At 48.3% G+C, this 24221-nt stretch overlaps 1 protein-coding gene across 2 annotated transcripts in view; it reads left to right on the forward strand.

Annotated features, from left to right (window-relative positions):
* Window positions 1–5749: 5749 nt before the first annotated feature.
* Window positions 5750–24221, forward strand: part of LOC135921017 (sodium- and chloride-dependent glycine transporter 2-like) — a 24148-nt gene continuing 5676 nt past the window's right edge. For both annotated transcript variants that reach the window (XM_065455308.1, XM_065455309.1), the window contains exons 1-12: window positions 5750–5916; window positions 7058–7159; window positions 9146–9223; window positions 9988–10123; window positions 12297–12428; window positions 15611–15786; window positions 16631–16782; window positions 17766–17898; window positions 19781–19915; window positions 21995–22098; window positions 22629–22753; window positions 23878–23978. In XM_065455308.1, the coding sequence (XP_065311380.1) occupies window positions 5905–5916; window positions 7058–7159; window positions 9146–9223; window positions 9988–10123; window positions 12297–12428; window positions 15611–15786; window positions 16631–16782; window positions 17766–17898; window positions 19781–19915; window positions 21995–22098; window positions 22629–22753; window positions 23878–23978 (1386 nt within the window). In that variant the 5' untranslated portion in view covers window positions 5750–5904. The remainder of the gene's footprint in view (window positions 5917–7057; window positions 7160–9145; window positions 9224–9987; window positions 10124–12296; window positions 12429–15610; window positions 15787–16630; window positions 16783–17765; window positions 17899–19780; window positions 19916–21994; window positions 22099–22628; window positions 22754–23877; window positions 23979–24221) is intronic.

Here is a 24221-nt window from a genome sequence, read left to right on the forward strand (position 1 = left end):
CGCGGCGTGAAGCCAACTTTGTTGTCCTTTATTATCGTGCTTCCATAGCCTGACGCTTCAGGCGGTACCTCGCCGAGCCAAAAGGAAAGAAAGATAAATACTGCAGAGTAAGAAAATAAAACACTTTTGTTCGTGTACACGTGGTCACTTTGGCTGTTGAAAACTGTCGGATAGGTCTATCACAAGTTCCACATCTCGGAATCCTTGTGCTCGTGCTCACGCAAATTTTATTGCTGTCGCTAGGTGGCGTCGTAATGCCACGTGCTTTTTTTTTGAACATTTTGAATTAGGCGCAAGTCAGCCGACAGTATGTCTGAATTAGTCATTATTCACTTTTATGTGTTATCTGAATTTTGTGTTTCACGCTTTGCAGTCTCGCCTGTGGCGTCCGAAATGGTCCAAAACCCGACGCCTAGCACGGCTCTCCAGATCACTTCCGCCGCATTAAACCAAAAAAAAGCATAGCCTTTAAGATCCGCATGTAAACGCACAGGTGTGCGTTTTCCTCGAGCGGCCGTGGTGCCACCGACCCTGTTGTTTGGATTGATCACAGTTGCTCAGAGCGAACGTCGGCATCTGTTCTGAACGTTCCGACAATGTTCGAATATTTTCTTTGCTGTCAGTAGAACTGTAAGCAAGCTGCGCGGCGCAGATATCAGTCATAAGGTGACGTTACTGAGCGGAACTGTTCAAATTCATGTTTCCCCGTTTGAAATACGTGCCACGCGCACATACACTAAAAACAAAAAAGTCCATAAAAATATTTCTTTCGATTCTGTGAAACCAATTCGAGTGAATTTTGCTGCATACGAGGAAGCTAAATTCTAGCCCACTGTTTAAAGCAGCGCAACATTTTGATTTAGGCGTCGTTCTTATTTTTTAAAATTCCCGAAAATAAGTGAAGAAATTCACCGACGATTAAGATGCTCCCTAATGCAAATTTTAAGCGCAGCTGTTTAGGTGTTTTGAATTTGCGATATGTTGTGACAAATAATTTGATTCTGAACAACAGGGCTCTCTCTCGGCTATGGCCACATATCTCGGCGGTGAAGCCTCTGCTGTAGAAGCCTCTGCTGTAGAAGCCCCCAAATGGAAGCCCCTGCATCTACGCGCCACCGCCTGGCCTGGCCGGCGGTGGCGCATAGATGCAGGGCTTTACTGTAGACGAAGCACTTCCACCGGTGGCGTTAATTGTTCAGAAAGAACTGGCTTTGTATTGTGATTTACATTGTCACGACGTGGCAGTGAAGAACGACACAGTGGCGAAACTGTGGTTTACAAATTTAACTATTTAGTGGGCGATCGTCTGCCCAGCAAAACAAGTAACTCTCAAGCACAACGATAGCGGCGAGCAGAGAAGGCGATCGTCGAAAATCTGATCTGCGGGTCAAGCGCGTCGGCTTTTATACACGACTCGTCTAAGGCTCCAGTGTAAGCGCTGGTACCTGCGTGGCTTCCAGGATGTACTACGCAATTCGCGTCGCGCGTACAATCGCACTACAAATAGCTTTGGGACAGAACTATCGTTAATATTCGAGAAACTTCTTTGATATATGCAGGCGCGTCGCACGTCGAGGGATAACGTTTAACATCTGTAAGCCGGTGAAAATCAGCGATAGAAGAAAGATAAAGTGGTGAACGAGTGTTCTAGACTCATTCTGCCGCATTCTAAAGCGAGCAGACGACTCGCGGTACTCTGGCGCCATCTCGTAGCGACGGTCGCGGGACGCGCTCACTTGAACTGGCATGGCTGGCGGATTGGATCGTCGTGGCTTTGGTGAAATCCGAGCCGACCGGATCCTAGAATACAACGAACCGAACCAACCAGACGGACTCGCAGACTGTGACGAAACTGTGTTTTATGTTCTTTCTCTCCTTACTTTCCTTTTCGTGCGTTCAACATCTGTGGCGTTGACAAACGCCTGCCCCGAATCAAAAGGGATCAAGACCGCTTACACGTCTTGCGCGGCACTGTCAGGTGGTGTTGGCACTGCGCTTTTCTTTTCACGTTTTCATCCTCGCGCTCTCTTCGCTATCGCCGCCTTTCATTCCCCGCAGCGCTACGCGTTGCTCTTTCATTTTTCGCTGTTGTGCGCGTTCGATCGGTTACGCTGACGCTTCCCCGCAGGAACGGGCGCCGAAAGAGCGGCGCTCTAAAACAAATTGAGGTGCCTTTCCTACAAGCGTGTCACACTGTGCATTTTTCGATCGGGATCGAGCCCGATCTGGATCGAATTTCTCAATGGGGATTTAAAATTCACGGCCCTGTGACACCCGTTTAAGAAGGGCAACTCAATTTGCTTTTTTTTTTTATCGAGTTTCGGCAACCTTTCCAACAATAAGGCCCAAGGCATAATGTTGCTTGTAACTGTGAGTAGAATTAAGCTTCTTCGAATAGAACAAGATTCGCTCGGATTGGTTCCACAGTTGCCAAATAAAAACTTCCTTTTTTTTGTGTGTGTGGTATGTGCAAGCGCGTGCCACGGGTATTTCAACGGGGCAATTGAAGTTGAGAGCGAATTTCTCGATCGCGATTCATTTTCTTTAGCGCAAGCCTCAGAAAGGAGTCAATCGCAGTTTAGAAATTCGATCCCGTTCGGGATCGATTGCTATACAAAGTTCATCGTAGGTGTGACATATGTATTACAAAAAATAGACGATTTCGATCGGGAGACCCGCTCGACAGCATTGTTCATTACCGCGCTCATTCTTGCGACTCAAACGTTTTTCATACTAGAGGTGGCGGAAACATTATCTATACATACAGTGATAATTGGTTGATCATATAAAAGTTGCACGAGCGCATGTCAGCATTGGCCATTGCCTACAGTCGTGACGTATATCCGTGTAGATTACCCGCGGACGTACGTCACGACGATATATCTATGCATCCGTGAACAAAATGCAGCCTATTAAACGCCAGTAATTGTGACTGCGGCGGGCTACGATATACTCGCATGCTCAATTAATTTACAATTATAAACAGACAGGTCATTGGCGTTTTGTGGAATGTCACGGAGTGCTTCATGCCACGGTCATCGCTTGGAGATGAGCCGCATATATATAACTGCTCGTATCTTAATTAAAGTTAAAGGAGTACTGCCATGACATATTTTTTTTATTTATATATATGAAGGTTCAAACGGTGAAGCGCCGGAGTGCTTTAGATGGTTAGCTAGGAATAGCGAAGTGTTTTGTCTTTATCTGCATTGATTTATGTGTCTATATAGGTGTATTACATTGTTGCTTTTCCTTATTCAACAGTGTCCTAAGGCCGCTCTAGGTACACTTCAATAAATGACTAAAGAAACTGTCTTGGTACCCAGGGTTGATATCGTTCGGAAAGCTATTCGCTTGCACTCACGTGATTGGTCGAAATTGCGCTTTCGTCTTTGAAAGCGTGATTTTGGCTAATCAAAAACGGTATTCTGACCAATTATCGAAAGCGCGATTTTGGCAAGTCACACGAGGGCAAGCGAAGGCTTGGCTTTCCGAACCGTTATACGATCGCACCCCTGGGCCGGTATTTTGTATAGCGATGCCTTTTCCGATTCTATGCTTTTTCAGGCTGTTCGCGCTTGGCCAGTGGACAGAGCGACGGTCTGCCTGCATTATCAACGGCATCAGGCGGCCGTGTGTGGTGGATGATAAGAATAGCATAGAATAAGGCATAAGGCATCGCTACAAAATAGCGGCCCTGGAGGTGGATATGCGTCATGACGTCACGTAACACTGGCTCGCTCCGTCCTGCGATCGCTAGCGGCTGACACACGCCGAGGGCGCGTGGAACTTTATAAAGAAAGGACGTAGCGCTCCTGTTTCTTTCTTTGCGTGCAACGTCAACATGCCTAACCTTATTGCTGCACGCGACGTCAGCAAATTTCACTTTGTGCCATGACGTCAGGTGGATGTCGATGACGTAAGGTCTGGCTTTTAGAAACCAACTTTAGTACCAAATTAACATATCTCAATTATGTGTTTCCTAACACTGATGACTACTAAGTGTCGTCGTAACAAGAGTGAGTGCGACAGCGCCTCTACAACTTGTCAGTGCTCCTTTAATTTGTTATCAGGCTCGGAGAGCGGCTTTGGTGCTTAGAGAAAAACAGTTCTAACCTATTATCACTTATCGACAGGTTGGTGTAAATAAATTTGAGAGGGAGCTGAGTGTAACATATATACACGGCGAAGTGCCGCCCCCCGTCTGAGGTACCCGTAAAATTCGTTGCTGTTCCCGACGAACTGGCCCTTGCGCAGCACCATAGGGTAATTGAATGGTTAAGAATTGGGCGGTTTGTACAGAATGAGTAAAAGAAGTTTACAGGTTTAAAAGAAATTACTGCTGAGAGACGTACTATTGGTCGGTGTTCAAAGTAGTAGACCGGCCATCATATATGACAGGACTGAATCGGAAAAAAAGTAGTTATCATAAAGTTACTTCTCTTTAGGGAGGCAACGGATGGCCGGGTGTCAAGGATGTGAAGTCTTCCATCGCTTTGCTAACATTCTAGTGGCTGTACTCCGATGTGAAAGCTCCAAAGAAAAGCAGCACAGGGGCGTTCATGCTGAGGCCAAGCCTGCTTTCATGGGCCTCGAGCAACCTCCTTACTGAAGAAAATCGTCCACAAGCAAGGAGAAACAGTTTCTCGTTCACCGCACTCGATTCCGTCGCCCGATTTTCGGTATACCGATCCCCTTAGCCCGTACAAGTCATAATAAAGATCATCATCATCATCATCATCATCATCATTCTATAGGCGTCTTGCGCTGGAGTTTGAGGTATAGTAGCGGCGCCTGGTGGCGGCGCGCGAAACGCTATCTGGGTAGTACCAGCTTGGGTAGTATTGAGCCCTGGCTGTGACGAAGCACGTTTCTAGCCCGAGTTTTGCGTCGATTCGCACTTTTCTCTGCCCTGTTGTGAGCGCGAAAAGGCACGTCACTTCTCACAGACCACGCCGACCACGCTGCGAGATAGCCGCAGCCTATAGTTTAACGAAAACGGACTCTCCGTGGGACGTAATGCTGGAAGCAGAAGAAATCGGCGACGCCGATCCGGAGAGACCTAGCTCAGCCTCGAAAAAGCGTCACCGTCGTTACGGCTGCGTCGTGGGCTGCCATGAACAAGATGGCCTGAATCCCAACATCAGATTCTACCGTTTTCCTTCAAGGCCTCACGAAGCGGAGCGTCGGGCGCGCTGGATAGCTGCAGTTCGTCGCGCTGGGTAAGCGAAACTTCACGCCGTGGTGACTGCTTCGCCTGTCTTGAAGCTTGCTTGATTATCTGCGTTCTAAAATTCGGTCTTTTGCACCTACAGTCCCCACGGCAGACCGACATAGCGGCAGACATGGCTGGTGATTCACGATTCGAGACCCAGCCACAGCGACAATTAACAATTCGACCGGGGCGAAGTGGTGAAGTGACCAAGTGTGTGCAAATGACCACAAATGGTCGGGCCGATTCGGTGACAATTCACTACGCCACTACGAGCAGCACAAGTTAGAGAGTTACACGTGCTCATCCTTGAGCTCAAGCCAGCACGTTGAGGCAGCGCAGCAAGGTAGTATTGATTGCAGCACATCGATGTTCGAGCGCTGTCATTAAAAGCTCCATCAAGCGAGCAGCGCACGAGCTCGCGCTGCAGTGCGATTAGCACGTACGTTTAGCACCATTTTCGCAGCGCCTCGTGGGCAATGCAGGAGCCCCATACACAAAGGAGCTAGATATTGCCCAACTGCAGTCCCGTGAGTTGATCCACGTAAGGTAAAGAGGAGGAAGAAGACTGCTGGTGGCGGAGCCTTCATTCGCTGCTTCGTACTGCCCAGATTCACGGATCGATTTGAATCGTCTTAGCTGACGCGCATTGGAAGCGGGAAACGTACGCGAACTTAACCGATCTCGTCAAGATGGCGCCAAAGGTAGGACTCGTCTGTGAGCTTTCTGGGCTGTGCGAGGCTGACTTGTCGTATCTAAAGCTTAATTGTGAGAAGCTGACGGCCATTTCTCGGTCCTGTTGACAAAGCTGTTCGATTGAGTAGTAATCCCCACAGAAATAAACATATCAAGGGCCGAATTCACAAATATTTTTCGTTCGTAAGCCGGCTGTTTGCCATTGGACGACCGGCTTCACTAACGATGTGTCCTAAGTCGCGACTGATTGGCACCTGCGATTAGCAACAGTTTTAGCGTAAGAAGTTTTCGTAAATAAGTGCGCAAGTGTTTGTTTTCCCCCTTGACGTTAACGTGATTTTTGAATCATTCTACTTGAGCTATACTAGGACAATCATACTCTTGAAATGGCGTACTGGAAGAGGCTTCTACCTCGGCCAGTTAGTTTGCGAGGCATACACTCTTCACGACTGATGAAACTTTCACGGCTGTACGTGTGTGGGGGGTACCGTGCAGTGGCGTAACAAGGGGGGGGGGGGGGGAGGGGCGGCGGGCCGTGGGTCTCGGGTGCAAGGGGCCAGTGGGTGGGGATGGGAGGGTGTCATATACGTCTGAAGACACCCGGAAATTTTCGATATCCTCGCCTTCCTCGACTACACTTCGGGATGGGGGGATGACAGAAGACCTATGGGGCCTGGGTGCCAGAGGACCTTGTATACCCCACTGGTACCGTGTGGGCCCCGGGTGCCACACGGCCTAGCTACGCCACTGGTACCGTGTACACATAAACGAATGCCCGAGACAGTGGCCGGGAAGATATGACGCCGCGGTAGTATCATTACTGGGTAAAGCACTCGTACACATATACTGCGGAAGGTGTGGGTCCGGCTCCCACATGCGGCAAATTATCTTCTCGCCCACTTCCAATTACCTAAGTATTTCTGCATTTCAACCAAGCGTACAACAATTACCTTCGCACGTGCTTTCGTCGGCTTCATTGTCCATCGCTTCCTTTGTGTCGTTTCGTCCACCGTGTGGCGTCAGCATGCATGGGCGCTGCCGCATCACTCACTATACTACTGACATCATTGTGTACTACTGACGTCACTGAGCAGCGCCCCGCGTACGCCAAAAGCCACACAGCACTGACGCGGGCTTGTCGACGTGCAGGGAGACAAGGCGAAGGCCGCTCGCCAGAAGCGGGCAGTGCCGTTCACGTCGTCGAACAGCCACAGCCAAGCCTCGAGCACGAAGTCCTTCGAGCTCGACGAGGTATGAAAGCCGTGGTTCGGGCCGTTGCGTCGCGCCACAGCGCGGCAACGGCGAAAAGCGAGTGATCGGCAATATAAAAAAAATAATGATGGGGTTATACGTGCCAAAACCACTTTCTGATTATAAGGGACGCCGCAGTGGAGGACTCCGGAAATTTCTACCACCTGGGGTTCTTTAACGTGCACCTAAATCTAAGTACACGGGCGCTTTCGCCCCCATCGAAATGCGGCCGCCGTGGCCGGGATTCGATCCCGCGACCTCGTGCTCAGCAGCCCAACACCATAGCCACTGAGCAACCACGGCGGGTGATTGGCAATATACAGGGTGTTTCAGCGAACATTTTCAAAAATATTAAAACGTTGCCCGTGGCAGATATCATAATTCTAGTTCGTGAGCTGGTCTTCTCGAAGCGGCGGTCAATACTTGCATACACTCACAAAAATAGACTGAGATCCAAAATCGACTAACTAATAAACAATCACTAATTAAGTGTTTAACTAATTACAATATGGCCCATATTGCAATTTACAAATTCTAGCCTTGAAGTTCGCAAGGCGGAACCACTTGGAACGAATCTTCAAGATGACGCCAGTTTCGAGATATTAATTCCCGAACTTCGCGGAAAAATGCATTGGCGTACCAGTTAACTTGTTAACAAAACGTCGTTTCACGCACTGAAGCGCACAAGTAACCGGAACGCCAATGCATTTCTCCGCAAAGTTCGGGAAAATATATATCGAAACTGGTGTCGTCCTGAGAATTCGCTCCAAGGGGATCCGCCTTGCGAAGTGCACTGCTAGAATTTGTAAATTGCAATATGGTCATAAAATAATTAGCTAATACTTAATTAGTGAATTTTTGGTAATTAATCGATTTTGCATTTCAATTATTTTTGTGCAAGTAGTACGTGTCCGCCGCTTCGAGTAGACTGGCTCATAAACTAGAATTGAACTATCTTCCACAGGCAACCCTTAAAAAATTTTTGAAAATGTTCGCTGAAACACCCTGTATAAGAGAACCTACAATACCGTCGAATTCCTTAAACTGGCGTTCCAAAAGCTCGAGTCAATTCACGCGTAGCGCGTGCAATTGTCACCGATGAGATAAAGTGATAAGGTCGAGCAACAAATGAATCGTTGAGACGCCCGTCCGTGAGGCATGGATTAGACAAATTGGTCGAACTGGAGCCGTCAACCCGTAGCGAACGAGGTGATAGGGAATGTGCGGTCATGGTAGCTCATGCGAAGGAAGAACAATAGCGTATTGTGTATCAACTAATAGGCAATGTTCGTGCATTAAAAAAAAAAGTGGTTTCCTGTAAGAACTATAGCACCAAGGCTCGCAACCATCCCGATAACCCGTCGGGAATGGCCGCAATTCGATCGGAGTAAAATGCAAGAACTTTAGTGTACGGTATTTTGAGGGCACGTTAAAGAATTTAACCCGGAGTCCTCCACTACGGCTTTCCACATAACCCACTGACAGTTTCGGAGCGTTACACATTCCCCATTTAAAAGAAAAAATAAAAATAAAAGAGACCTTAGTGCATGGTAAGCTATATGATGCACTGTAAGTCACTTGAAAGTGTTCATTGGCGTAACTTATGTGTGTCAAGTGACACCGTAATATAAAATTAGGTTCGTGCGCTAGATTCCTTTTACATCCTATTGTTGCTGTTCCTTTGCGAACGGGAATGAAAGCTCTTGACAAATCTTTTCGGACGACCTTTAACAATCACCGCGCAATATTACAGGTGTTCCATTTTGTGTTCTTTGATGGACTCGAATGGGGTCCACAATTCTCCCGTTCGGCCTCATAACTACGGCTTACGTTTAATTAATTAATTAATTATTGCATTGTCTTGGTCAGAGAACTACTTGTTTGTACCGAAGAAGGCAATAACCACGCGGTCTTTGGCTCTCCCTCTACATTTTTGGGATGTCCTGGCACCGCAACGTTGACTCATGTAGCGGATCTTTCTTCTAGACGTCGGGGAGCAGCTCCAGGAGCGCGCGGCACAACATACATCCTTCGACCTCTGCTGCCGACGTGCCTCAACACTTGGTGCGTTCATTTTTATTTTTATTAATATTTTTTTTCCATCTTGCTTCGTCGTGTTACCATTGACCTCCAACTTGTCCAAACCTACACACTTTATGCCCGCGCCGTGCAGTGACTATATGATGTTGTGCTCCTGCAGCACGGAGGTTGCGGGTTTGTATGGCCGGGCTGTATTCCGACGCCAGGGGCGGCATGCGAAAGGGGGAAAAAAAAAAAAAAACGGACAGTCGTGTACGAGTGTAACACAGAACCATTAGAGAAACACAGGCGGCGAAAAATTATTTCTCGAAGTACGCTTGTTTCTTTGGGACGTTGCACTCACTCACTAGATCGATCGATCAATCAATCAATCAATCAATCAATCAATCAATCAATCAATCAATCAATCAATCAATCAATCAATCAATCAATCAATCAATCAATCAATCAATCAATCAATTCAATAAATACATAAGCTTAGTAGCCCTACTGTATACAAAGCACGGAGCCAGCTCCTTCCGGCCACACAGTGTGCCCCACTCATTGACAAGGAAGTGCCCAGGATTTACTCACTGCAATCATGACAACACTGACAGTGGCTATCGTGGCTTCCGATAAACGCATCGTCTATACCATACCATGGAGCGAGCCCTCGGATGATCCGCGTGCTAGGGAACTGGGTCTAGGCGCATACATGCTGCGGTTCAGGGGAACAGAACTCGTTGTAACGAAGTTTTCGCGGAAGCGAGGGTGGCACGTGACCTCTCCCGACGTGCCTGCGCGCGCAGGTGCATTCGCTTGCGGAGCCACCCGACCGCCGCCTGTGGTCGAGCGAGATGCAGCTCATCCTGTCCTGCGCCGCAATCGCCATCGGTATGGCCAACATCTGGCGCTTTCCCAAGATGCTCTACGAGAACGGAGGAGGTGCGAATGTATACAGTTCCCGCGCTAATCTCTTATCCGAGGTCCACATTTCGTACCAATCTGCATTGTTTTCCATCATTTTTAACCCTTTGTCATTGGCTCAAATGTCACGTAGTTTGCATTAGTATCAGGATTGGCCACTCAGCACCATTTCAGGCCTTGAGGTTTAGCTCGCCTGATGGACATATCTTAAAACGTCTGGTTATTTAGGTTTTCGTTTTGGAAATGGCAAACTGAGGGAGAGAAGGGATGCGTCACTTATTTAGGTGAACTGCGGCTCGCTTTACCGTTTTTTGCAGTGTTTACTGTGCTGCGCACAGGTAACGGAAGACAAGGGTGATTGCATATCGCTAAGCGAAGCCTTCGTCCCGCAGTGGACATAAAATATTATTATTCGGGCGCAAGCCTTATATGTCTCATTAGTCAGTCGACTTCAACCGAGAACGCGTCGATGACACAAAATGTACAAAATGGCTACGAACCCTCGATCATTTGTGGGAGTCGGACGCACGACCTTTGGTGTTCATGAAGACGAAGTTCATTCAGGTACAGTTAACTGATATAGAGTTATGGCACTCGACCTTTGGTGGGTGTCGAACCCAGCACCATTGGGGGTAATTAGATTAAAGCGAAGTTAATTATCGCACGTGTAATTAAGATATAGTTGATTAAGACATTCGAACACACGACTTTTGATATTAATGAAGGTGAACTTATTTAAGATAGCTTAATTAAGGCACTCGAAACCACAATCTTGGGTGGGAGTCGAACACTGGACCTTTGGAATTAAGAGCGATGACTAAAAAAAATTAAGTTATGGGGTTTTACGTGCCAAAACCACTTTCTGATTATGAGGCACGCCGTAGTGGAGGACTCCGGAAATTTGGACCACCTGGGGTTCTTTAACGTGCACCTAAATCTAAGTACACGGGTGTTTTCGCCCCCATCGAAATGCGGCCGCCGTGGCCGGGATTCGATCCCGCGACCTCGTGCTCAGCAGCCTAACACCATAGCCACTGAGCAACCACGGCGGGTAGCGATGACTAGGAGAAGTAGACTAAGCAAATTAAGGGGGATGTGTACGTCATGTGTTGGTTTTTAATGCATCGGCACTTGGTCTTTCGCATTCAGGTCGTCTTAAGGATAACATATTGATAAGAGACCCTGTGAATATTTATTTATTATTATTATTATTACTTACTACTACTACTGCTACTTCTGCTACTTGATGCTACCTTAGCAATATTCTATTGCATCTGATCACTGTTATGTGTTACCCAATCGAGTGCTTAGCATATTAAATAATAGATGCACCGTGCTGTTGTCGATGGTGGTCCACGTCACAGCACACTTGTGGAAGCTGAGACATAGTTACTAGCGCTATAATAACTAACGAAAAAAAAAAGTTGAGGCAGGAAAGAGCGCTAGACGTCAACTGGCAGGCTTTATTCAGAAAAAAAAGTAAACATGCAAGAAACAACCGTACGCTCAAATAAATGCGCAGACGGATGCATAAACGAATGTAGCACGTAGGAGAAAACCACGCGACGCCGATAGGCGCCCACAGCAAGCCATCACAAAGCGTTGATCGGGTTGTTATCAAGATACAACAACTCTTTATCAATGAATGTCAGGGATGGAGCGCTTACACATTTATCAGCAGCTTTTGCAATGCAGTATACCTCAGGTATTTTCTTATCTAACCGCCTGGCGAACCGTCTGAGCACTTACTTGTTCTGAAAACACGCAACTGCGTGTTTGTGAAAAGGCGCACTTGCGTTGTTGTGAAAACACGGGGGGGGGGGGGGGGCATTTGTGGCATTTTCGTGTGCATCTATACGGCAGTGGTCAGCCAAGTGGCCAGCGCCTGCCAGAACGTTTACAGCATTCCTGTGCTCTCTAGGCCGGTCATTCAGGCCCGTTTGTCGTGCGTTCGCTCGACTGCATCATATGCGCGTGGGGGATGGCCGACTTTGCAAGGCACGCATGCAGTCCCTGCGCTAACAGGATGTGGTGCGGCTCAGTGTTCGGTTGCCTGCAGCATATACCGACAGGGCGAAACGAAAAGCAAAACGAAAACCCTTTTGTTAAGCTGCCGTAACCTTTGAATAAAGCGAATCAACCCTCACTTGTGAAGCAAGTCAAGTTAACCCTGTGCCTCAACCATGCTCAGGCTCGTTCCTCCTGGCGTACATGGTGGCGCTCGTGGCGGTCGGCTACCCGCTCTTCTACCTCGAGCTCATCCTGGGCCAGTACACGCGGCTCGGACCCGGCGCCGTCACCAGATGCGTGCCCATGGCCAGAGGCAAGGCGGCGCTGTGTATATATGCGTAGTGGGCCGGTATATATCATTACAATGTCATCGAGAGATGCTCGAGAGACGAGCTGCCGCGAGAACGACGATGGAGTGCGTCTGTGCCCTAGACGCGAGCGAAGGTCAACCTGGCTGTCTGGCTCCAGTGTAAATAGCCTGTAAATAGCCCTCTTTCGTCTGTGTCTTTCCATACGTGACAATATCACTGTATACCGGCCGCGTGTTTCAGCGAACATAACATGGCATGACAAGAACTTTACTTGAGTCCTGAAAAACTGAGACTTAGGGGAGCCGAAGGCTCTCCAAGATCACGTCGGTGGTTCCGCCCACGATGGGACCGGTAGACGATGCCCCACCGCAATTTCGTGGGCCCTCTGGACAGCCTGGAGTTAAATGTGGGGATTGCTGCTCTTGAGGGATTCCTCCCATTACTCTTTCGTGATGGGTGCATGAGAGGCGTTAAGGGCTGGGCGCAGCCAGAACATGTATTCAATAGAGCATGAGTCACGACCACATCTCGGGCACGACTGTGAGTGGTCAGGGTCTGTCTTGTTAAGGGACCGAGGAGGGGGATACGAACGGGTTTGCAGAAGTCTGAGAAGTCTGAGAAGCAAACACTTCCAAATGTTTTTATAAGAAAAATACCTGTGGCACATAGCACAATTCTAGTCCGTGAGCTGGCCAGTCCGAAGAGCCGGAATTTAGCTGTAAAATATTTAAATGCATGATCGACTAATTAACAAAATCACTAATTAAGTGTTTAACTGATCACCTTAGTGCACATATTGCAATTTACAAATTCTAGACGGGGAGTTCGCAAAGAGGATCCACTTGGAACGAGTTCTCAGGACGACACCAGTTTCGAGATACTTGTTCCCGAACTTTGAGGAGAAATGAAATGGCGTTCCGGTTACTTTTCTGCTACAATGCATAAAGCGTCGTTTTGTTAAGAAAGTAAGTGCAATGACAGTGCATTTTTACCGCAAGTTTGACGGCGCATATCTCGTAAATGGTGTCAGCCACACAATTGTCTTCAAGTTGATGTGCCTTGCAGTCTCACCCGCTAGAATTTGTGAAATGCAATATGTGGCATAACGTAATTAGTTAATGACTTAATTAGTGTAATTTTGTTAATTAGTCTACCATGAATTTTAATCTCTTGTGCAATTAATGTCCGCCTCTTCGACTAGGCCAGCTGATGGACTAGCATTGTGCTATCTGCCAGACAACCAAAAAAAATATATAATTTTCTTTAAGTGTTCGCTGAAACACCCTCTAAATACAGTGCGATGTTCAGGGGGCGACGCCTTGTACTCTGATCAAAGTAACCTGGCGTGCACCTTCTTTATGGCAGAAGCGGTAGAAAGTTATATCAAGTCTTTTTTAGGTATAGCCGTCTGTACTTACCCTTTCAGATGTGCCTGTGGCCGGATGCTGTGCTCGACGGAATTACGAAACGAAATAAGAAACGTTGCCTAAATATCCACTCTGCAACAAGTGCGCTACTCGAAGCGCTTAATCCATTTAATAAGCCGAATCCATTTATTTGGCTCTTTCTGCCGTCTAAACCCGAACAGATTTATTTGGTTCTTTCGCCCGACTGCGTGTGTAGTTCAAGGAGCAATGTACTTTTGTTCCATAGCTAAAACATATCTCAATGCCATACGTATACTTGCAAGCCTATTTGTGACTGTTTTCACTGTTCCATTGTTATGGCACTCAGCGGCCGCTGCTCCGACTGTATAATCCTGTTTGGTTCAGAAATCCAGACCTGCTATTTTTTGTAAGCTCGCGCTTTTACAGCAATATTTATTGGGAATCGCAGCTCGATTCTTTTTTTCCAACATTCAGATGAAACGCGAACAGTTGAAGGCGCGATTGTGAAATGACAGTTCCTTTGTTGCGTGTTCAGCGAGCGTCACTTTATGTTGTGCAAGGATCAGCGGTTACCTCGCGGAAAGAGAGTTCAAACCAAACTCACTAATATGTCAAACACTTTCTTTTGTCTTTTATATAACGAAAACAGCGCACATTGGGACTATATACAGCACGGATCACAGTTACACAGAGCTCTGTCTGTCTCCCTTTATTTGTCCCATGTGCGCCGTTTTCGTTGGACTATAGCTGACCATGGGCCAACTGTAGACCAGGACCTCACCTGTGTCTGTAAGACTTGATCTTGCAATGCCGTCCGTGTGTCGTTTTCACCACAAAAAAAGAAAAAAGAACTAGCCCTGTGCTCGGTTGACTCGGCCCACACTGCAGTGTAAAGAAATTTACACCCTTAGAAGCGAAAAAGGGAGTATATACCGGTCTATAACTCACACCCTTAGACCCGAAAAGGGTGTAAGAGTGCGAGTCATACACTCTTAGAAATATTTACACCCTTTGGGACTTATTTTGTCCCACAACAATAATCGTCATCTGTCTTGCCCGAATTTCCTTTCTTGAAAACTCGGCGCTCGCTACTTTCCTTTCGAGAAACTGCGTCACACTGATAACGCGCATGCCGTTCGTGACTGGGAAGTACCGGGCTCGCCAAGAAAGCCGATAATTATTGTTGTGGGACAAGGTACGCCCCAAAGGGTGTACATATTTCTAAGAGTGCTATAGGCAGATTTACACTTTTATTCACTTATAAGTGCGTGTAAGTTATTCAACAGTGCTGCAGTGTGCCCGGTTCCCGTTATTTTTTTGCCGACTCACTCCTGTGCGCGGGGTTCCTCGCCAACCGCTGCGCGCGCATTTCTCTCCCAATGTGCTCGTGGCAACTGCGGTCGTTAACTGCAGCTCATACGTTTATATCGCCTTCATTGCGATGTGCGAACGTGGCTGTACACCGCGCGTTGCCGTACGTCTCGCGGGTTGTCTTTTCAGAGGAACGTCTAAATACCAAGCGCCGCTATAGCGTGGCCGGTGGAGGACACAAACACTTACCGCGATACGATCACGTATTCGGCCAACATATTTTTTTTCTTGGCTCGGTTATAGTTACGCAATGCTGACCCCTATAGGCTATTTCCTTCCTCCGTGCCTGAGAGGCAGGTCGACATTGCCACACAAATCAGCATCGTTGCGCGACAGTGCTTCGAAACAGCCGATCGAATAGAGCAGATCGAGCCATGACCTCAGGCGCGTGTATCGTGCACGCTTACGTGTATGGTACGCTGCAGGTGTGGAGGTGTGTGCGGGCCTGGTGAGCTTCCTGATGAGCGGCTACCTGCACGCGCTGCTGGCGCATTCCCTGCTGCAGCTGCTCCTGTCCTTCACCGACTTCAACCTGGTGCCGCTGTCCGGATGCTACGGCTTCTGGGAGCAGCAGCTCGAGACCTGCTACAGGGCCGAGAGGGTGTGTGCACCGAAATTAAACCCTGGGGGGTTTCTAAAGGTGCCACAACCACGATCTGGTTGTGAGGCACGTCGTGTGTAGTGGGGGACTGTGGGTTAGTTTCGAACGCCTGGCGTTCTTTAACGCGCAGCTAAATTTGAGTATACGTGGGCGTTCTTGCATTTCGCCCTCCGAGATCGGACGACGCGCAGTGCCAATCTCGGAGGCCGTGTTCTGAGACGCCTTCAGCGAGAGGGTAAACCTTGCTTTCGCTTTCCGTGCTTCGCCTTCGGGCGAAACCGCCAGTTGCTTTTTTCGTGCTGCGTTTCCACAACAGTTCGGAAGCACATTACTACTCACATAAATCAATACAGTTTGCGGAAGATTTTTGACTCCATATTTGTAGGATCTGGTGCAAGGCGGACAGTTTTCTAGCGATAGGTTGTGATTTTTATAGTGGCTGACTTCATTTCTGCAATTACAACGTGCTTCCATAAAGTAAAAAAAAAGAAGATAATTGATGGCACATAAGCGAACTTGTTGTTAATTAATAATCATATTTCGGGATCGCGCAAATCCGCTGCTGTGAAGCATGGTCAGCAAACAAGGTAAGTTTGTCATATTTTATCTTTGTTAACCTGGAGGCATCCGACGCAGAAACCTGTAGTCAAGTTCGCCGTTTTGGCGAAGCAGTTTTTACAGACGTAGATGATTCAGTCTATTAGAAGCGACGCTTTCTTAAACGTTATGCCTATGCGCTGTTTTACAATCGTTTTTTTTTTTTTTGTCTTTGCGGTCGATGTGCATGCCACTTACTGGTGCGTGAGAAGCGGTTCTCGCTAACGGGCTTCTCTGTAATACGCAGCGGCTGTGCGGGTTGCACCCCTCCGTGCAGCGCTCTGCTCGGAAAGGCCACCAGAACCGCTCGTCGCTGCCTTTGCACATGCGACCGTTCAAGTACGACGACGCCGTCATGGACTGCGTCAACGTCACCGAGACGATGAGCGAGCACTTCTTGTGAGTCGTGCACTCGCTCCACTTCACTTGTTTGCGTAGGTTCGAGCAAACGTTTTGTGCGTGCCACTCCAGTTCAAATCTGGACTGTCGACAAAACATCTGCGGAGCAAGTAGCTGAGACGATACATACTAGTTAAGAAAAAAGTTAGGCATGAACAGAGACATAAGAAAGGATAAATGGACAACGCAAACGGTGTTTGTTTGTCTGTTTTGTATGTACTGCGGTGTTGAGACGGTTATAGTCTTCGCGGACCCCTCGATACAATTACACATCATTCAGGAACCATCCCCGTGGATGATCTTTCCTTTCTTTCTTCTTCTTTTTTTTTGCTTTTTGCGCAGAAGCATGTGAAGAAAGACAACGCTGTATTTACTAAAACATGCTTGTGACTGTACGTGTTAAGTTTTCCTTTATTCCCAAGCCATCTACGATTTGTGAGAACGTCTTTTCAAATGGCAGGCGTGAGGTTCCTGCTTTCAGTAAGAGAGTTGTTATTTTCAAAGCAGCACATCTGTAAACGCATGTTGGAACACTGATACAAACAAAAGCACTTGAGCTGCAGTTAAAAAGAAACTTAAGGCTTTAGAAACTTTAATTTCCACTTCTAGAAACGTGGGTGCTCAGGCTCGACCGCGGCCTCCACCAAGGACACTGAGATCACGAACCACCAAGGCTTTTATTCTTCCTCCGTTGAAGCAAGGCCAGCTCTGACCGCTGGCTGTTTCGAGCGCGCACACCGCAGTTCTGCTTGCTTAGGTTTACGCGCCACGGACAGCCGGCGGTACGCGTCCCACAGGCTTTGCTCGTGTTTGTCTCCGTTTCAGTGTTCTTACATCTGTCTATACAAGGGCGCATGCCTCTGCAACACACTCTCTGACCCTGTTGTCTGGAGGCTGTGTTTCCTCAAAACATGACACACGTATCGAGATTTGTCGTTTCGGCTGTTACGCGTTTAGAGTACACGCGCTGCGAATGCATGCAGCCACACGTCCGTGGGCCTCCGGTCGCACCGGCAGGAGTGGCGCGTGGGCAGCTTGCATCTGGAACTCCTGCTGTGCCTGGGGCTCATGTGGGTGCTGCTGTACGTCTGCCTCGCGTCGGGCCTGCGAACGCCGGTGGGTACTGCGCTGTGAGGCCTGCTCTTCTATTGCGTCATGCAGATTATACGGCAATGCCTCCTTTACTAGATGCCAGCCGCGTTGCTCGCTTTCCCATTGCGGCGGCGGTTCCTTTAGTTGAAGTTAGTTCAGCATAAATTCCGTGAGGCGGCGCTCGTTGCCTTTTTAACTTCCGGCGGATGTGGCAGCGGCGGCTGAATGCTCCACGGGCGCTTTATATTGCGGGCGTCTGTTAGCGAGCGTTATCGCGGGCCTCCGAGAGGGCAACAGACGCCATGGTAATCTCGGAGGCCGTAGCACATGATCTAGGTTGCAGACGTCCGCCACAAGCGGCGCTCGTTGCCTTTTTGCGGTAGTGTTCCTGTATATGCTCCCGCACATACAGGAACACTATTTTGCGGATGAGAGAAACGGGAAAGGGCCAGGAGTTTACGGACAACGCGGCTGGCATCTAGTAAAGGAGGCATTGTATACGGACACTTGGAGGCGCATTTCTTCGCCGTTGGCGCCGCCACTGTCCAGGGTGTCGCGCTGTCGCGGTCGATGGTACATGCGCGGCCCTCATGCGGAGGGTTAGGTCTTCAGAAACGGGATAGGTGTGCAATAGGTGGTGTTCAAATCCACGCCCCATATAGTGTGACGCCTTCTGGATATAAGATTAGGATCTCAAAGGCTATGCTTTTTGCTGGTTGAATGCGGCGGAAGTGATTTCGCGAGCAGGAAACACGTCATATAGGCGTCGTGTTTTGGACATCACCTATGCGTCTCACTGTGAAATCGGAGGCGGCGTTCAGGTTACATTCAGGTTCAGGCGTTCAGGTTCAGGTTACTGACATTATAGCGTTCTGCGCACGAACACTGTAGCGCCTCCTAGCTACTTTGCAACTGTCTGCATAGCAAACACTGGTAAGTATACAGTGGCCTTCAACGGACAGTAGATTTGAAGCTACGAGTGGCCGACGGGTTTTCCGTAGAATTCATTTCGTACACCATCGACGCACGTCTCCTAGGTATACAACGCCGTTAGCAGTGTTCCTCGACACGCCTGCGTAAGGTCTCTAGATGTGCAAGTTTCAATATGGGTTCGTTCTTTTATCTGCATTAGCCGCCGCCGTCCTCATCCTTGCGCGTTCCCGCCATTGCCAATGCTTGATTGGCTTAGTGCGGACACGTGGCATTTTCACGTGCTCGCACTGATTACCAACGCCCCCAAAAGGTTCCAAATGCTTTTTTTTTTCTTTCTTTTCGTTTACGTAGGGTGGTTTACGCCAACTTACGCTTGAATAAAGATTTACTGCACGGAATATAGCTTTAAGACGGGTATTGATAATAACAGCAGCAGGAGACAGGAAGACAGCCGTGTGCATCAGAGCAGGGATTTATACTCCCCCCTCCCCAACACACCATAACACCACCTCCCACAGGAGGATCGTGACATCCCCCCCCCCTTCCCCGACATTTAGCTCAAAACACCCGCGTAGTTATTAGATTTAGGTGCACGTTAAAGAACCCCAGGTGGTCCAAATTTCCTGAGTCCCCCACTACGGCGTGCCTCTAATCAGATATTGGTTTCGGCGCGTAAAATCCCATAATGAAAAAAATATATATATAACCAGCAACTTGAATAGCTTTACGTTACAGCAACCCTGGTGTTCACTTATGTTTCTTGCCCAAGTTGAATGAATGAATGAATCAATCAGTCAATCAATTCGTCAATCAATCAGTCGTTTGTAGTCGTTCTATCTTCAGTACAAGTTTTATTAAGGCAGGACCCCAGAGCTCCAGCAACTGAATAGCAGTTGAATAGAACTGGCCTAGCTGCGCTAATGAATGCCGTAGCATTGAGTGAGGCGACGCGGTGTCTGTGCTCACGTTCCAGCGCCTGTCCGCGGTCACGCTGCTGCCCATCGGGTTGACATTGGCGCTCATGATCGAGACGCTGTGGAGAGAGGGCGCCACCTTCGGCATCTGGTTCATGCTGGTGCCTCACTGGCGGGAACTGCTACAGATCACGGTGACGTCTTTCTTCGTCTCGGTTTCACTTAGAGCGCCGCTCTTTTCAGGCGCCCGTTCCTTCGGCGAGCGTCGGTGTTGCCCCTCGTAACCTAGCGAACGAGCGCTGCGAAGGATGAAAGCGAACTCTGAGCGCAGCCGGAAATGAATAGCCAAGAGAGCCCAAAGAGGAAAGCGGAGGAGCCGGGTTTTGCGAAAGCGTGAGAAGAAAAGCGTAGGGCCGCGCAAGACGGGCTTTGCGGCGACGACGGCTACGAGACGGCGCCAGAGTAGCACGCGTCGTCTGTATGGGAACAAAGCGCTGCATGAGCGGAGGTCTGTCTGCGGCGGCTGCTGTGAATCGCGCCCACGCGCTGCCTGTCGCGATCTCCTGCTTGGCGCGGCGCAGTCGCGCCGCACTTGGCTCCATTTGCAATGTGCCGCTCGAGAAAGATTGTCCGCGTCAGCCAATACATGAAAACACATATAGAGTTGCCCTCAAATTTCGCATCGGGGCGTATCGTAATCGTCGGTGCGCTTTTTTTTTTTACGTGCAAGCGTAGATGCCCCGTTTGTGAAATCGGCGAAATTATGCTACTCGCCGCGAAGGAAGCGAGTATGTACCGGAGGAGGAAGGCGCCTGGAAGGAGCCCGGACGCCGCGCGGTGATCGCCGTGCATGTTCGCAGCGTCCATATACATTTGCGCGTCGCGCACTGAAACGTCACTGAAGTTTTTGTTATCTCTGCACTCTGATTCCAATTGAATCTTGAAGTTTTATTTCGTGTAAGAGTGCTAACTTGGGGCAAGTTGAAGAGTTGTGGCCATGTTCACTTTCTCCTAACAATCTTCGATGTTATCTTTCCGAAAAAAAAAAAAAACTCTAGGAACAAGGGGATTTATCAAGTCCTTCATTAGGCTCGATCGTCCGACTCTTAGGCTAAATAGCTTATTAGTCAAATTATTTATCATTACTAGCCTATAATTGCTATCTGAAGCCATTTAAATTTCTCTGCCGCTGGTGTTAAGAGCAATTCCGGGAAGCTCGCTTAAGTGTCTCGTCTTTCCTGTGATTAAAGGACGACGGCGACGAAATGTTGCACTTGGCAAGATTGGCTATAAATCAGTACTAAATAAACTATTGAAGAAACCTTGTCAAAGCTGCAGGGCTGCTAATTGTCTAATTTTCTTATTATTATTATCCTCTAAATGGCACGCGCACTCAGTACGCGCTTGCACCTTGTGGTGAGCAAATACGACAAAAATTGCAGCACATAACCTGGCATATTCCTATAGCGCATCGCAGCGGGCAGCAGTGGGCTCCACCAAGTCTCGGAGCATCATTCCGATAAAAAAAAAAAAACAGCGCTGCAGCAGGACCCAAGGAAAAACAAAACGACTCACAAGCGCTGTCTTCGGTCCTGTTGCTGCCCCGTTTCTCTCAGAATGATGCTGAGCCAACTAACCCAACTTCGCACATGTGTACGCTGTAGTCTCCGCGGCTATGCCGAGGAGCCATGCTAGGACCATGCTCATTCTCAATGTACTGGGTCATACGTCACTTCCGGCAAGTGGTAATGGCGGTGTTTTCTTTTTCAGTTTCGGTATGAAGAGAGCGTCTTTTTCTTTTTTGCAGACCGTTCGTGATGCATCCACTCGTACTTCAAACTCTTTTTTTTTCACGGAAGCTGAAGCGACGCTTCGCACACAGTTCGGTTATTATTATTATTATTATTATTATTATTATTATTATTATTATTATTATTATTATTATTATTATTATTATTTCTTTTGCAGTTGACCTTTAAACTATTTCGAGCGCGTTTTCTGAAACACCTCGTGCGCATGTGTTTTGTGTTTATTTAACCTTATCGTCGTGATTTGCCAGCGTGTCAATTGAACGTTCTCTCGAAAGTTGGCGAATCAGTGACGCTCCAATACGGCATGGAATGTCTTACATTCAAACTCAGGCTCCTAATGCTGTCCCACACAGAACCAATTGCGATTTCCCTCTAAAAGAAGTTTCAAGCTCAAGGTTTATTCTAAGGTGCTCAAATAAGGAAGTCCTTCGCCAATTTTTTTTTCCGCACACAACGAAACAGGTGTGGACCCGTGCCGTGGAACAGGTGCTGTTCACCATCGGCGTCAGCTACGGTCCGGTGGTCACCTTCGGCAGCTTCTGCCGCCGCTTCGAGAACGTGCACAGGTAATCGAGTCGGCACGAATCAGTCCAGCTGCACAGTTTGCTTTAAACGACGAGCGGCGTTTAAGCACGCGTTTTCGTAAATTGTTTGCTGCCAATTCCAAGTCTTGTTATGGAGTAGACAACAGAAAAGATGCCCTGCCAATTCCAAGTTATGTTATGGAGTAGACAAAAGAAAAGATGTCAGGGAGAGAGGAGGGGGGATCTTATAACAGTTCGCTTTCCGAACTGTTATAGGACCCAACGGAATAATAAGGCAGAATGGTTGTCATCGGAGCATGTGAACGCTCCTCTGCGCGCACGCACGCACGCACGCACGCACGTACGCACGCACGGCATTTCTCTATCACATACTCTTTACAAGGTGTACAAAAGCTTTTAAGGTATACACAATCTCAACCGACGATAGCGCAACTGAAGGGCCATCACCGCGAGAGCTGTGTATGCCTGGCTTTCCAATACTATCCGTATCGCGAGCGTGAGAGTGATATGCCGCAGCCGGTGTGACGTATACAGAGCATCCCGATCCGCAGGGTGGTGTTCATGGTGACGTTGCTGACGCTCGCGGCGAGCCTGATGTATTCCATCATCGTGTTTTCGGCGCTGGGCAGCATGGCGCTCAGTCTCAACATCCCCGTCAAGGACGTGGTGCACGGAGGTACGAAACCGCGTCTAGGTTGCCCCACGAGGGGGCACTCGCTATTCGCGTTCGACTGAGGTCGCGGATTCGACTCCCGGCCTCGCTTGCAGCGTTGCGATGCGAGAACGCGGTGTCCGGAGACGCCTCCTCGCCGAGACTTCAGTGCACTTAAATATCTTTGAGTTGTCAAATATAATCCGCGGGTTTTAACGACGGCGTTCTCAATAGCCCAGGTGCAACTTTGGTGCGCATAAAACCTACTTTGTTGACACTCACTCACTCACTCACTCACTCACTCACTCACTCACTCACTCACTCACTCACTCACTCACTCACTCACTCACTCACTCACTCACTCACTCACTCACTCACTCACTCACTCAACCAATCAATCAATCAATCAATCAATCAATCAATCAATCAATCAATTAATGAACAGGTGCATATATTCGTCAGTCAGTCAACGAATAGACCTATAGTTTCGATGCATTTAGAGACTTGTGTCGTTTCTTCATCAATTACTTAATTTCTCGACGAATTAATCCGCCAAGTAAAAATTAATTTCGTTCCGGTACCCGAGCGCAGTTGTCGTATTTCAGCATTTATAGCAATGTGCCCAGTCACCCCGAGTTAACATATTTTGGCAGTAACTGCGCCTCACAAAGTTTTCTTTTTTTCTAACGGAGGAACCTGGCAGCACGTAGGGGCTGTATACATTAAACTGTGTAGTAAATCTGTTTGCCGCCATTCGTTGTGTTGTTTTTCATCGTCCCCACCCTTCACCCCCTACCGCTCTCTTCTTTGGGCTGAGCAGACGCACTTGCTTTAAAGTGTCATAACGGCGTATTACCTTTGACTCTGGTGACCCGCAAGAGGGCAGGTGCTGTATCGTCATGCCGCTTTGTTGTTTGCCATCGGTTATGTTTTATCGGTGTACTAGAACTGGTGTTTATTCTTTCGTTTCCTTTCATTCAGTATTAATTCACCAGATGAATCTTTTGTATTTATATACGTGCTAAAGAGCGAACATACTTTTTTCCCCACCTGCATGCTCTTCAAAGACCGCAGCACCAAAAAAAAAAGTTACAAATGAACAGGCTTACGCACACTTGCTTACGCCCGATGTCGTCGACTCTGTGCAGGCCAGAGCGTGATATTCGTGGCGATGAGCAAGTTCTCGGTGCACTGGATCTCCTCCAGCCTGTTCTTCCTCCTCGTCCTCATCGCCGGCACCAGCTCGCAGGTGAGCCGTCCAGCGGCAGCAACAGACGGCGCCACATCCTGATTGATGTTTGACAGGATCAAGCCACGGTTGCGGCTGCTGCGTGTGTGTAGCTTATTTTCGCTAGCGTTCGTCTATAAGTATTGCGCAGCACTTGCATTATATAGCCAACCAATCCGGCACAATGATTTACTCCACTGATTCTTCAAGTCAGGTTCTCTGACTCCGTCTTGATTTCTCTCACGCGATTAGCAATAGTTGCCT

This window comes from Dermacentor albipictus, chromosome 6, assembly GCF_038994185.2.
Source record: "Dermacentor albipictus isolate Rhodes 1998 colony chromosome 6, USDA_Dalb.pri_finalv2, whole genome shotgun sequence".
Classification (NCBI taxonomy): Eukaryota; Metazoa; Arthropoda; class Arachnida; order Ixodida; family Ixodidae; genus Dermacentor; species Dermacentor albipictus.